Genomic DNA, 15,124 nt, shown 5'->3' on the forward strand with positions numbered 1-15,124 from the left:
GATATCACTGGATAGCACTGCCAAGTCAGGTGTCCCTGTAAGGTCCAGTCAGCTGCAGCTAGGAAGGTAGAATCATGTGGCCTGATGTCTGCTCAGCAGAAGTCCTAGGGACGTTTAATTTGGCATGTCCACTGCACACGTTAACCTAGTTCAGTAGCAGTGTGCCTGCAAGCAGACTGACTGAACTATTTACATTAACTGTAAGTGTATTTCCTCCCTGTGGGAAAAGTACAGGGGAAGCAAAGTAATACTCATAGCATATCTTGGTGAGTGTGGCTTTGATGAAGAGTAGTTGGGTTGGATGTAATGGTAAGTAATGGTTTGTTCACTGAGCCAGGATGCCTACAACATCCATCATCACTGCAGGCCATTTCCTCCAAGGAAACCTGAATGCCTGGATCTGCTGACCTTGGAAATTCTTAACTTTTTAGACTTTTTTTTTTTTTCTGGCCTCCATACTAGGCATTTTTATTCTGTCAACAGAATCTGAAAGCAAAGTACATTTGATTACACTTCATTTCTCCTTAATTATGATCACATTCCTCTCTAAATGAGGATACATCTGAGGCCCCTGGGATTCAAATTAGAGTATTCTGAAACCCCTTAGACATTCATGCACATATTGTGACTTTGGGTGTTTCACATCTGCAGGTAACTTATCTCAATGATTATATTTTATTCTTCCCTACATTTTTACGAGAAGATAATGTGAACTTCACGTTCTCGGAATGCCTTGTATTGACTCCAGGGACTACATTTATGAAGTACCAACAATATTCTGTTCCTGGTACACCAAGATGAAACTCTTTTCTGATCATGAGTTACTGTAGGAGAAGTCATTAGAAACTGGGGAAACATCTTTGTTCTGAATTTCTAGAACCTTCTACCTTGCTGGTTTCTCTAAGAATTCAGTGATTAGTCTAAGATATTTGTCTTTATTGGTGGAGTTAGAGATTCTTTTTTAAGTCAGCAAGAACATTTTATGATATCAAATAACATTCTCATCTCCATTTTTTCTGAAATGTAATAGAATAAGCAGTATGAAGGTATGGAAAGCTTCTCGACAACTCTGTAGCCCTTCTTTGAGACATAGTTTCTTCACAGCAAAATGGAAACCACACCTACCTCACAGGGCTTTGAGAGGATTAGACATGGTTTATGTCAGGCACCCGGAATACAATAGTCAATAAATGGTCCTCGTATTATTATTATCCATATTAATATTATTATTAGAAGCTAGTCTCTGGGTAACATATAACTTGGCAAAGCATTTAGGTAATCTGCTAGTATTTGCCCCTTTTACTGTGGTGCTACATTCACCCAGTTCCTCAGCATAGGGTTTTTAGGACCCACCTCAGATACTACACTTTTAAGGGCCTCCCTGGTGGCGCAGTGGTTGGGAGTCCGCCTGCCGATGCAGGGGATACGGGTTCGTGCCCCGGTCTGGGAGGATCCCACATGCCGCGGAGCGGCTGGGCCCGTGAGCCATGGCCGCTGGGCCTGCGCGTCCGGAGCCTGTGCTCCGCAACGGGAGAGGCCACAACAGTGAGAGGCCCGCATACCGCAAAAAGAAAAAAAAAAAAAAAAAGTTTTTTATTTACTTATTTTTGGCTGTGTTGGGTCTTCGTTGCTGTGCGAGGGCTTTCTCTAACTGCAGCGAGCGGGGGCCACTCTTCATCGCGGTGCGCAGGCCTCTCACTATCGCAGCCTCTCTTGTTGCGGAGCACAAGCTCCAGACGCACACGCTCAGCAGTTGTGGCTCACGGGCCTAGCTGCTCCGTGGCATGTGGGATCTTCCCAGACCAGGGCATGAACCCGTGTCCCCTGCATCGGCAGGCAGACTCTCAACCGCTGCGCCACCAGGGAAGCCCTCAGATACTACATTTTATCCACCGTTCTTACCTAGCGTTGCACCTCTGTGTGTGCCCTGGGCCAGGTGTTGCCTTCAGTCACTCCTTGCCAAATACACCTCTGTCTTTCACTTTTTTTCTTTTTTCTAACTTTACCCTTTTTCTATTTTTCTCCCTTTTCTTTATTCCTTTGGGTGTTCTCTGCATCCTCTGCACTGCTTAGTGTTGCCGGAAAACTCAGAACTAAAGACACCTGATCCTTTAATAGATTAGGGCCTAAAAATAGACTTCTGGAAGGCTTGGTAGATTTTTCCCTTTTGAGCATTAGAGGGGTTTGAAGAGCTGGACCTTCTTGCTAAGTTATTGATCCTGCAGATGTGCTGTTTTCTTTCCAGTACCTATAACTACCTGGGAAAAAAGACAAATCAGATGTTGGAGGCTTTTGAACGGAAGGACTTCTCCTCGGCCCTGAACCATCAGGTTAGCTTTCTTTTCCCTTCATGTAAGTCACAGCCTTTTTTCTTTCCCACTTGAGAATTCTTATTTTCTCTCATCAGCATTCCTACCACACCTGCCCTCCTTAAGATTGCCTAGCTGCTGCTTTCTGTATTTTCCTTCTTTTTCTTACTTTTTCTTGTTTAAAACCAAACCTGTGCCCGTTATCCATGTTTCCTGCATGTCTTGTCAGGACAGGCCCCACACAGGAATGACTCCTTTCTGTTCCTCCTAGAAATGATCTTATTTTTAGTCTACATTCAAAGTATTTTTATGACTGTGAAATAATGGTGGTAGATTTTTGGGGAAATGACCACATGCCATCCCCTTGAGAACTTCACACCTGAGTCACCAGAGTATATAAGGAAGCTATGAGGCTGGTGATCTAAAAAGGGGAGACTTAATCCAAAGTCAGAGCAGGTCAGTCCTCTTTGCCCTGGAAATGTGCTGAGAACTGAAAACATTCACCAGGCAGGAAACAAGAGCTGAATAGGTGATCCAAAAGGAGACACTGGCTTTGAAACAGGAAGAGAAAAGCAGCAGGATCTGAAGTGTTCCAGGGAAGACCCCTGGGGGAAACGGTGGCTGCTGTCAATGTTACAGGGAGGACAGCCTAGCTGTCCAGAGAAGGAAGAGCCTCACCGAAGGGTAGAACCAGTCCCACAGCTGGTAGTGTGTATACGTTAGGTAAACAGAATAAGGTGGAAAGAGATAGGGTGGGCACTACAGAGAGACTTCTAGAGGCCGAGAGGCCCAGGAACTTTCAGGATCATAAAAGTGACTGAGAGGAGTGTCCCAAGAAAATGAGTGACAATGAAAGGCATAAGCAAGATCAGAGCAGGTGGTCAGTCCCAGTAAGTTTAGATAAGGGATCTTTTGAACAGGACAGGCCACCATCAGGGCAATCAGGAATTACAGAGCAGAAGCCACAAAGCATCCTGGAGGTTTGAGGGAGTGACCTGAGCTCCAACCAAGAAGAGAACAGGAGGAAGCAGTTGCCAGCAGTGATTAAATACATCCCTACCCTTTAGCCCTGAACACTGAGCAAGCCTAAATCTACTTCCTACTTAACTTAAAGTTTAAATAGCTTGTTTAATATTCACCTTTATTCAGCCCCAGACCAGGTGAAGCTGGAAGCAGGAACAGCATAAGGACATAGGAAGCTATGTCAACTACATTAAACATTGGCAAGACTTTGGTTTAAATTAAGATACGAAATTTGAATTGTGTGGACTCTGCCATCTCTTTTCTTTTTTTTTAATTAGTTAATTTATTAATTAATTAATTTATTTATTTATTTTTGGCTGCCTTGGGTTTTCGTTGCTGTGTGCGGGCTTTCTCTAGTTGTGACAAGCGGGGGCTACTCTTTGTTGTGGTGCGCGGGCTTCTCATCGTGGTGGCTTCTCTTGTTGCGGAGCACGGGCTCTAGGCATGCGGGCTTCAGTAGCTGTGGCACACGGGTTCAGTAGTTGTGGCTCGCGGGCTCTAGAGCGCAGGCTCAGTAGTTGTGGTGCACGGACTTAGTTGCTCTGCGGCACGTGGGATCTTCCCGGACCAGGGCTTGAGTCCGTGTCCCCTGCATTGGCAGGTGTATTCTTAACCTCTGCGCCACCAGGGAAGTCCCTGCCATCTCTTTTCATATACAATTTTCTTTTTCCTAAGTTTCCCAGAAAAAATTATTTCTGAAAATTTCAACCTGTTCTGAGCTGAATGATGTGAAAATCGTAGGATGGAGTAAACTGTGCAACAGGTGTGATACGGAACCTTTCCACTTAGTTGTTTCTTTTATTGGCTGATTCAATTTCCATCTCTTTTTCTTTTTTTTCTTTTAGTCCTACTCAAATAAATCATCTCACCCAAAGCAGTATTGGTAAGCAGTTTAGTTTACCACATTCTGGTTTTTCTTACAGAAAGCAAGTGTGAGCAGGTCTCATTTACTCACTTATTAATATACCATGGGCTGAACTGAATGTATAATTTCAATAAAACTGGTCTCTGCCCTAAAGGAGTTTGCAGTCAAGTGAAGAAACAGATAAGTAAAAAGTTAGGACTAAACTTACTCATTCTCACGGACTTTATTTTTGTCTGTGTTGGTCTTCGTTGTGGCGGCGAGCGGGAGCTACTCTTCGTTGCGGTGCGTAGGCTTCTCATTGCAGTGGCTTCTCTTGTTGCGGAGCACGGGCTCTAGGTGTGCGGGCTTCAGTAGTTGGGGCGCGTGGGCTCAGTAGTTGTGGTGCACAGGCTTAGTTGCTCCGCGGCATGTGGGATCTTCCCGGACCAGGGCTCGAACCTATGTCCCCTTCATTGACAGGCAGATTCTTAACCACTGTGCCACCAGAGAAGTCCATCATTCTCATGGACTTAAATGCCATCTGTTATATTTACAAAGTGAAATGACACATGTACAGAGATATTCCTTATAGCATTGTTTTTACTAGCAAAAGATAGAAACAGCCCAAATATCCACCTATAAGGAAATGGTTAAATACATTATGTTTGAGTTATTTAATGGAATTATATACAGCCCTTTAGAAGGATGAGATACTTTTTTTTTTTTTTTTCTTTTTGCGGTATGCGGGCCTCTCACTGTTGTGGCCTCTCCCGTTGCGGAGCACAGGCTCCGGACGCGCAGGCCCAGCGGCCATGGCTCACGGGCCCAGCCGCTCCGCGGCATATGGGATCCTCCCAGACCGGGGCACGAACCCGTATCCCCTGCATCGGCAGGCGGAGTCTCAACCACTGCGCCACCAGGGAGGCCCGGATGAGATACTTTTATATGCACACATCTGGAGAGATCTCCATGATATATTAAGTGTAAAAAAAGCAACAAAGTAGAGACTTCTGAATGTAATGTGCCATACTTTGTGAGTTAGGGAAAAAAAGAACATGTGCATATCTGTTTGTAAGGCTTGATATCAAAATTTTATTCTGCATTGACTTTTTTATTACTAGTATACAATTGATTAAAATAACATAAAAGTAAAATGTTATTGAAAATGCATCTCTTGATGAGATGAATGGGAATCTTTTTTTTTAAGAATTGCTTCATGAATTTGTAGATGAATATCCTTTAATGCTAGGATGAGTTAAAGTTCAGCATCAGTACTATTTCTGTTTTTTTGCTTTTATAGAAATAAGTGCTGTGATACCCTGTTAATATATATTAGTAGATAAGAATGGAAGAAACTTTGGTATAGCAATGTCACTCAGTTCTTTGAGCAGTTTTTGAGTCATATGCTTGATCATTTAATGATTTTCAACTGACAGCCTGAATCACATTAAAAGCAAAGTTGAGGGGCTTCCCTGGTGGCGCAGTGGTTGAGAGTCCGCCTGCTGATGCAGAGGAGACGGGTTCGTGCCCCGGTCCGGGAAGATCCCACGTGCCGTGGAGCAGCTGGGCCCGTGAGCCATGGCCGCTGAACCTGCGCGTCTGGAGCCTGTGCTCCGCAATGGGAGGGGCCACAACAGTGAGAGGCCTGCGTACCGCAAAAAAAAAAAAAAAAAAAAAAAAAAAAAAAAAAAAAAAAAAAGCAAAGTTGAAAGGAAAGAATTGAAAACCCTATGATTCTTTAGAGGACTTGTTATCCATTAATTAAAGGAATCACTCTCTCAGCTCTCTTTGTGGATGCCAATACCAACATTTTGATTTGCTCCTTTATTTGGTTCCCAGAGGTGTCCCAAGGCAGTGATATAAGAGGTATGTCTTTATTTTTCCAAAAGTAGGAGAAGGACTGTGAAAAGGGAAATATAAAAGGATAAGCCACACCTCCATTATGTGCAACTTCTTATTTTGATCAATTTTAGAAATAGCACTTATGGAAGTTGAGGGTCTAGAAATTGCCATAAATCTTAGCCTTGACCAAGTGCCCCTGAGGTATCTTGGAAAGTACCCTAGAGGTTAGAGTACCCCAGTTTGGAAACTGCACTAGCTGGTAAGTTTACCTCTGTAACCTAGGTGGGTAAAGGTTACCTTCCCCATCCTAACTCTCTGTTGTACAATTCCTTCATTGGAGCTTCTTTTCTTCATGGGCTCATTTCATAAAAGCTTATATATATGAAAAGATCCTACCTTATCCTGGGTAGATCTCAGTCATCCTCACTTGGCTGTTCTTCTCCACTCCAACGGACCCTCAGAAAACTAAGGTGTGTGGACTTTTTAGTTTGGGGTTTCTGCAATTTGACCTCTAAATTCTTTAAATTATCACAGTTTAGTAATACTGACTATAGATTTGTTTGTTCCTTTCCAGTTTTGTATTCAGAGATTTATCAACTTTGTGGTCAAACTAGGTAAGTTTCCCGCTTTGTCTCCTACTGGAGAGTGTAAAGGAAATAGACTTTCTCTGAGGGTTTCAGAGAAGGTGATGAGGGACTTTCATCACCTTCTCTGAGGGTTCAACAAGAACACCTTTTAATCAGCTGCAAGCAAAGGTCTATTCCTAATACTAACTTTCAGGGCCAATCCTATAAAGTGGTGAAGTAAACCTAGTTGGAAGGTCTTGGCAACCTTCTACAAATCTCTCTCCTCCATCTTAGCACTTTGTTCACCTCCCCACTCTGCTCACACACCATTTTTTTTAACCCCTTCTCTCCTACACCATCAACACTCCCTCCCTTTACTTGCCTCTGCTCATTAAAATTCTACTACCACACTATAACTGATTTAAGCCTAAGTGTTTAGAGGAAGGCAGTTTGAATACAGATCTTACTAAACTGTGAATGACTGACAGCTCTCCCCAGAGTATCTGCAATTTTAAAAGAGTTTATTAACACAAGTAAGCTTAAATGGATGGAGGTTTGAATAATATGACAATGTAAAGTTTGAGGGAAATACAGTGAATTTGAGTAGAGAAACCTCTCCACAGTCTCCTAAGTCTTATCCCATAACAAATGATAAATGCCACTATTCACTCCACTTCTGCAAGAGATTGGCCCTTCCCGAGGACCTGGGTCAAGTCCAGGAAAAGTTTTAGGTTTATTCTTGGCAGACCTCCTACCTTCCTTTCAGAGCCTTTCTGCCTCTTCCTGGCAACTCCTCCCAAGCCCTAAGCACCTATTATGTACTATGCCCCTCATTCTCGCAGGGTTTTCAGCCAGCTCTTTATCCTTCAAAGACAATGCTTCCCATTTGCTTTTCCACTTTGATGATTTTTGTCATATTTGTGTACCACCAGTACTATTATTACCTAATATCATTCCCTCGTCCTAAGCAATACTTCTCACAAAATCGTGGGTTTAGCATATGTTCCTAAAGTGCATTAAAGTAGATTTTGAACTACTGCTAGTTCTATAGTTTTTTAAAGAACTAAAAGTTTACCTGTACATGTAAGATCACTTTGCATACCAGCAGTGATTCTGCAGTAGTTTTGTAAAGTATAGCTGTAAGGTATTAGCTGAAAGGATTTACTCTTTTGCCAGATTTTTGGCATTTTAAAAGAGGCCTCTTGAAGACAGTTTTTATGATCTAAAAGAACATATCTTTAAACAGCTCATTTCACACTTCCTTGGGGGTTGGAGTTTTCATGGTTTAGTCAAAGAAAGACTTTTTTTCTTTCAGTTTTTTTGAGATAAAATTGACACGCAGCACTGTATAACTCTGTTTCTGTTTTATTATGTTTGTTCATTTTTTGTTTTTTAGATTCCACATATAAGTGAAATCATACAATATTTGTCTTTTTCTGTCTGACTTATTTCACTTAGCATAATACCCTCTAGGTCCATCTGTGTTGTCACAAACAGCAAGATTTCATTTTTTTTATGGCTGAGTAATATTCCATTGTATATAAGAGAGACTTAATCTTAATAAACATGATAAAGCCTTATCATGAAGGTAGCTCTCAGTCTTCCACCATTCATAATAGACCTAGGAGGGCCAATTTCATCTTCAGAGACAGCTGTTTTCTGGAGAATCCATTGTACTCTAGGTTGTGAGTTGTCCCATCAAATGATTTTACATTTGCCTCTGCTAGGACACTATAGTTTCATCAGTTCTAACCAGTCTTTACCTGTACCAAGCACATAATGCAAATACGGATCCAGCATTCATATATGGCACAGGCTTGGGATTTCATTTATATGATCTTTTTCTTTCCACACCCTGGCAGAAGTCATGCTTCCTTGCCTCTCAGGCCAGTGGGCCAGTTTTTTTTCTATTGCTTTTCAGAGAAGGCTGGCTACCTTTTTTTTTTTTTTTTTTTTTTGCAGTACGTGGGCCTCTCACTGTTGTGGCCTCTCCCGTTGCGGAGCACAGGCTCCGGACGCGCAGGCCCGGCGGCCATGGCTCACGGGCCCAGCCGCTCCGCGGCATGTGGGATCTTCCCGGACCGGGGCACGAACCCGTGTCCTCTGCGTCGGTAGGCGGACTCTCAACCACTGTGCCACCAGGGAAGCCCTGGCTACCAATTTTATGTGGCGAGTTTAATTCCAGCTCTTTGCTGTGTACAGACTCAAGGCTTCATCTTGCATTCCTGCCCTAGTCTAAAACAGCAGCATTGAGTCATAAACTACCTTAAATAGTGCATTTCTCAGGGACTTCTTAGATTTGTTTGAACTAAATTGCGACGTAGTGACCAAGTCCTACATCATTCAATCCACAACAGTGTATCCCTGAATCAGATTATCCTCATGGACCACTGGCTTCAGCTCCTTCTTACTACTCTGACCTCTTTATTCATGATACGTCTCGTTCCTCCTTCTTGCTTCTGAGGTTGACTTTGAGTCTCACTTTGTTTTGTTTTACAGTTTGTCAATTTGTTAAAAAGTTTCCAGCATTTCTATATGTTTAAAGCAGGAATAGGGATTTCCTACATCTGCTCAGTCTGCCATATTGACAAGAAATGTTCCCATCTTTTAGTTCCACTTTATCCTGTTATAGTAATCACTGTAAGAAAATGATCTCTTCTTTCGAGTGTTTGTGGCAAAGTGGACAGTGCCAGCCATGTTTCCTCATTTATTTTTTCCTGTCTAGGTTTTGGAGTGTCACAGACCAAAGCCATCATGACTCTTGTCTCTGGGATTCCAATGGGCCCACCTCGGCTTCCACTACAGAAAGCCTCCAGAGAGTTTACTGATAATGCAGAAGCTAAACTGAAAAGCCTAGATTTCCTTTCTTTCACTGATTTAAAGGATGGAAACTTGGAAGCTTGTAGCTAGTGCCTCTCTATCAAATCAGGGTGTGTACGTTGAGATATAATCCACTTTGAATACTGCATTCATTTCTCAAAAACTTTTTAGATGAGTTTGAACTAAACTTTCCTAGCAAATGAAATCTTGCATCAATCAACAAGTATTTAAATACCTACTATGATCTTTTAAGAGTTTTAATTTGTGAAGGAGCAAAAACTCTAAAAGGAGTTATGAGCCCAAAGTCATTCAATATTTCACAGAATTTTGGTTGGAGAAGTTTTTGCATAAATGGATAATACGGAATCAAGAGGAAAATTGTAATTGATTAATTCCATCTGCCTTTGGGAGCTCCCGTTATCTTGATTTCTGGTTGTTAATCCTATTTTAAAGTTTTCTACTTTTAAACCACCATAGTGTACTTTCATTTTAATAAATATTCGTTTGGAATCTAGGACAACGCTGAGCTATTGCATTTAGGCAGACATACTAACTTTAATGCCAAATTACAGTGTCACTCAACTATGCACAACTGTTAACAAACCAGTTCACTTGGCTGCGCAGTCTAACTCTAGAATATCTGCTTTCGGATTAATTGCGATGTCGCAGTTTTCCCCAAAAACATTGGGTTAGGTGAAGACTTGCTTCAGTTACTATAACTAAAGGGCCATTAGGGTGGTTTTCACATAACAAAGGAAAGGCCTTCCCCAAAGATGAATTCAAGTCTCTAATTGTTGCTATAGAGAACTTCTCAAAGTTTCAAAGAACCAAAGAGCTCTCTGCTCTGGGCACCACAAACTTCCCCTTTCCTCACTGAGAAGAAAGTGTCCCTCAACAGTGCCCTGAATTATTGGAAGTGAAAGCCAGCATCCCTTCTGCCGTGAGCCCAGGGGCTACTTACTGTTATTTCCCAGTCACATTTTCACACAGTCACTTTTCAGTGATAAGAGATTTAGGGAGGACCTAAAGATTTAACTTTAACTTTCTCTACACACCTTCTTTACTTTTTTCTTTCTCTGGACTATGTAATTGGCTGCTCAGTCTCCTCTCTAACAAACCCTGGTACATGCCTTCCAGTAACAAAGTGTACTGATGGTCAATCCTTAGTGATTTTAAACTGGACTATCCAGTCTAATAACTACCTAAGAATTTATTTTGTTTCTTATCTAATTAAATTAGTCTGCTCATTGGCAGAGGAAAAGTATTTGAAATTCATATCAGTTTACTCTATATTTTAATTTTTAAAAATTAAAAAGAAAATGTTTGCAAAATGAGAATTTGAAATGATCAGTGGATTTAATTATCTTTGCTACCCTTCTCTTTATATCTCCTCACTCCTTTTTTACCCAGGAATAACACACACTGTTTTCTCATATTTCTCTCACCTTTAGGAGTAAGGTATCTGAATTAGAAATTGAACCACAGGGCTTATGTGAGCTTATATTCTACCTCACTGAAACTTTTCTCTATAGCCGTTTATTTCCTGAAAGAAGAAAAGTGAGGTTTTTGTTAGTCTTTGGTTCTGAGGATGTCATATCCCTACTTAATGATACTAAAGCCAAATTAATTTTTCAGTGAAGATAAATATTGGATATCCACTAAGCAATGAACTCTGCTTTTCTTTTTTTGCTCTTCTGAAATTAGTGCTTGGAGAGCTTTTAACATGATTAATGAGATCTTGTGAACACAAAGATAGTTAAACAAAATGACCAAGGGCTGAGTTTAGCTCTATGTATTTTAACATCCAACTCCGTAGAAACAAGGGACTTCTCTGGTGGCTCAGCGTTTGGGACTCCGTGCTCCTAGTGTGGGGGGCCTGGGTTCAATCCCTGGTCTGGGAACTAGATCCCACATGCATGCCGCAACTAAGGAGCCTGTGAGCCACAAATAAGGAGCTGGCCTGCTGCAACTAAGACCCAGTGCAACCAATCAGGGAAGCACAAAAGAGAAAACCATTCTACAATTTAATACATACAGTGTCATTAGTGGTTTTTTACAGTTTTCTTTTGAGGATAATCTACTGAATTTTTCTGCCAATGACATTTCACAGTGAAGTTGTCTTCAGGAGTAGATTTCCACAGAGAATCAAGAGTATAACAGTCCAATATATTTTACAGGTGATACCTGACAGTTTATGAGTAGCTGCAAATCATTTTTTCCCCATTTTTTTCCAAAGTCTTGGATGATGAACAGGAATCATGACTTTCACCACCACTATAGTGCTCATATAAAGTTTTAGCAGCTTTCAAAATGGAGTTAGGAGAATTCAGGCCAACAAGTTGGCCCAGAACATATTTCATTTCTTTAGTGGTTCCCTTAGCCATCTGGTTACCTGGATGAGTTTGAATCTGAATATATGGATGTGCCAGAAGCTCGGGAGTGGATACCCTCTGTTTAGGGTCCCTTATTAAACAACACTTTAACACATCTTGAAGAAGGTATAAATGGAAAATAGGGAAAGGTGTTTACCAACATCACTGGGAAGCCTGTGCAGAGTGCACCTAAATGCAAGTCACATCACACTAATTTGTTTGTATTGGCCTTCTAGAGGAAGGAAAACCATTAGAAAACTTTTCAGGTTTAAAAAAAAAAAAAAAGAGGGGCTTCCCTGGTGGCGCAGTGGTTGAGAGTCCGCCTGCCGATGCAGGGTACATGGGTTCGTGCCCCGGTCCGGCAAGATCCCACATGCCGTGGAGCGGCTGGGCCTGTGAGCCATGGCCGCTGAGCCTACGCGTCCGGAGCCTGCGCTCCGCAGCGGGAGAGGCCACAGCAGTGAGAGGCGGCCCGCATACCACAAAAAAAAAAAAAAAAAAGAAACGAATGAATGTTATACAGCAGTGGGTTGCTAATAATGCCTTTAAACAAAAGTAAAATTTTGGAATATTATGAATTTACTGTTATCTTTGAATTTAGTGTTTAATGTTAAAACTAAAGTAATGACGTGAAATATCTTATTTATCACAGTACTAAAAGCTGATTTTTAACATCTTTTCCAAAGTGGAAATCTGAGATTAGTTCGTTGGAGATGGTTGGAAGGTCAAAGTGATTTCAGGGACTGGTTTTGTTACTGAGTCAACGGCACCTCTTAACCAGTGTTATCCATAAGATTCCAGTCCAAGGAGTAGTAGAGTTGGGTTCAATATAGTATGAAATAGCAAACAGTATAACATGGTTTTGTGGGAGGCAGGGTTGGCCTTATGCTTCTATGTCTGACCTCAGGCTGTATGGGTTCAAGTCCCAGCTCCACCACTTACTATCTGTGTGACTACAGCATTATTTTTTTAATATAAATTTATTTATTTTATTATTTTATTTCATTTACTTTCGGCTGAGTTGGGTCTTTGTTGCTGCTCGCGGGCTCTCTCTAGTTGTGTCGAGCGGGGGCTACTCTTCGTTGCGGTGCATGGGCTTCTCATTGCGGTGGCTGCTCTTGTTGTGGAGCACGGGCTCTAGGCGCACAGGCTCAGTAGTTGTGGCACACGGGCTCAGTAGTCGTGGCTCACAGGCTTAGTTGCTCCGCAGCACATGGGATCTTCCCGGACCAGGGCTCGAACCCATGTTCCCTGCATTGGCAGGCGGATTCTTAACCACTGCGCCACCAGGGAAGTCCCTACAACATGTTATTTAACTTATCAGCCATTCATTTATCTCATTGATAGCATGAGAATCATAATATCTATCTTCTGGGGTTATCATAAGGATTACACATATGAAGAAGGTCTTAGAATAGTGTCTGGCACATCTTAGGCACAGTGAAGTGTTAGTTATTGTTAGTTTTTATAGCTATCCAAGGCATTCGGTGTATGTTCTTTATACAACAGAGAGAAGCATTACATTGCTGCTAAAGCTTTTAACTCAATAGGTGCCAAAATAAAGTCAAAAATGATATGAAACCCAAGAATTGAAATTTGCGTTTATTATTACTGGAGTCCAGATCATAGCGCCACCCTCAGATTTTTTCGTAGGTTGGGAATTTCTGACTGTGCTTCTAACAGCAGAGGATGGGGAATGGAAAATATCTGTGGGTTCTTGAATGATCCATGTATCACTATTTGGAACAAACAAAATGAGAGAATGACTTTTGCTAAGTGATTTCAGAGGAACAAGCAGGTCAAAGAGGCATAGGTGAAACAAGTCATCATCATTGAAAAATTTGAAGTATTTATGTGTGTATGGGATAGGAGGGTATGTGACATGACTTTTTGTTTTAAAAATGTCACTCTTGAAGCAGTGTGATGAGTAGATTGGAAGACAGACTGGGAACAGGTAAACCGTTAGGTGGCCTATTGTGATAGGTAACCAGTGGTGGAGCCACTAAGGAAGTGGCAGCAGGGATGGAGGGGAGGGAATGGAACGAGAAATATTTAGAAAGAATCAACAGAACCTAGATATGGAAGATACAGTTGGCCCTCTGTATGCGCGGGTTCCACATCCAAGGATTCAACCAACTACAGAAGGAAAATATTAAAAAAAAAAAAAAAATTCCAAAAGGTTCCAAAAAGCAAAACTTGAATATGCCACATACTGGTAACTATTTACATAACATTTACATTGTAGGTATTATAAGAAATCTAGAGATGATTTAAAGTATACAGAAGGATATCCTATAGGTTATATGCAAACACTATGCCATCTTATTTAAGGGACTTGAGCATCTACGTATTTTGGTGTCTGCAAGGGTCCTGGGACCAATCCCCTGTGGATACTGAGGGACGATTGTACTTGCATTTGTTCTTTATTTCATGTAACAAATCACCCCTAAACTTAGCAGCTTAAACCTGGAAACATTTATGAATTCACACAATTTCTGAGGGTTGGGAACGAGGAGCAGCTTAACTGGGTGGTTGTGGCACAGAGTTTGTCACAAGGTTGCAGTCAAGCTGCCGGCTAGAGCTTTACTCATCTCAAGGTTCAGTTGGAGCTGGAGAATCTGCTTCTAGATTCACTTACCTGTAGTTGTGGGCAGGCCTCTGTTCCTTGCTGGCTCTTGGCCAGAGGCTTCAGTTTCTCACAACATTATGGCAGCTTTCTTCGCCCAGAAAGGGAGATCTGAGAGAGAGATCCGTGCGCGCAAGAGAGATGGCACACAAGTGAGCCAGAGCTCAAAATAGAAGCCACAGTCTTTTAAAGCAATCTCAGAAGTAGCCTACCATCCCCTTCTGCATGCTATTAGTCAAAAAGGACAACCCTAGGACAATGTAGGGTGGGACTACACAGGGAATGAATTCCAGGAGGAGAGGATCATTGTTGGCCATGTTGAAGGTTGCCTACCACAATAATAAAAGAATCAGAATTGACACCCAGGAGTCAAAGCCTGTGGGACATCATGTAGAGAGGCCCACCAAGCGTTTATATATATTGATCTGAAGTTCAAAAAGTTTGGATAGGAGATAGAGGTTTAGAGGGTATCAACACATAGATGGTGGTTGAAACCATGGGAAGAATAAGATTGTCCAGGCAGAGCATATATAGAGTGCTAAGAACAGAACCTGGGCACGACTGGCATTTGGTGTGCTTATAGAGGAAGTTGCCTAGGAGTCTGAGATGGACTGATCGGAGACGAGAGCAGAGCTGTGCTCGGAGGAACTCCAAAGTCCTCAAATGTGAGGGGTGGTGATGCTCAGAGGAGATTTGCTTCAGGAGTCTTACCCTTAGAGGAG

At 41.9% G+C, this 15,124-nt stretch overlaps 1 protein-coding gene across 7 annotated transcripts in view; it reads left to right on the forward strand.

The window, feature by feature from the left end:
• NPL (N-acetylneuraminate pyruvate lyase) overlaps nucleotides 1–9,639 on the forward strand; it is a 35,605-nt gene extending 25,966 nt beyond the window's left edge. For 6 of the 7 annotated variants that reach the window (XM_081224628.1, XM_081224631.1, XM_081224627.1 and 3 more), the window contains exons 10-12: nucleotides 2,246–2,330; nucleotides 6,593–6,632; nucleotides 9,310–9,639. In XM_081224628.1, the coding sequence (XP_081080754.1) occupies nucleotides 2,246–2,330; nucleotides 6,593–6,632; nucleotides 9,310–9,494 (310 nt within the window). In that variant the 3' untranslated portion in view covers nucleotides 9,495–9,639. The remainder of the gene's footprint in view (nucleotides 1–2,245; nucleotides 2,331–6,592; nucleotides 6,633–9,309) is intronic. The other variant, XM_081224632.1, reaches the window with a different exon arrangement.
• Nucleotides 9,640–15,124: the final 5,485 nt, after the last annotated feature.

Source organism: Mesoplodon bidens (assembly GCF_964165515.1).
Source record: "Mesoplodon bidens genome assembly, chromosome: 2".
Taxonomy (NCBI): Eukaryota; Metazoa; Chordata; class Mammalia; order Artiodactyla; family Ziphiidae; genus Mesoplodon; species Mesoplodon bidens.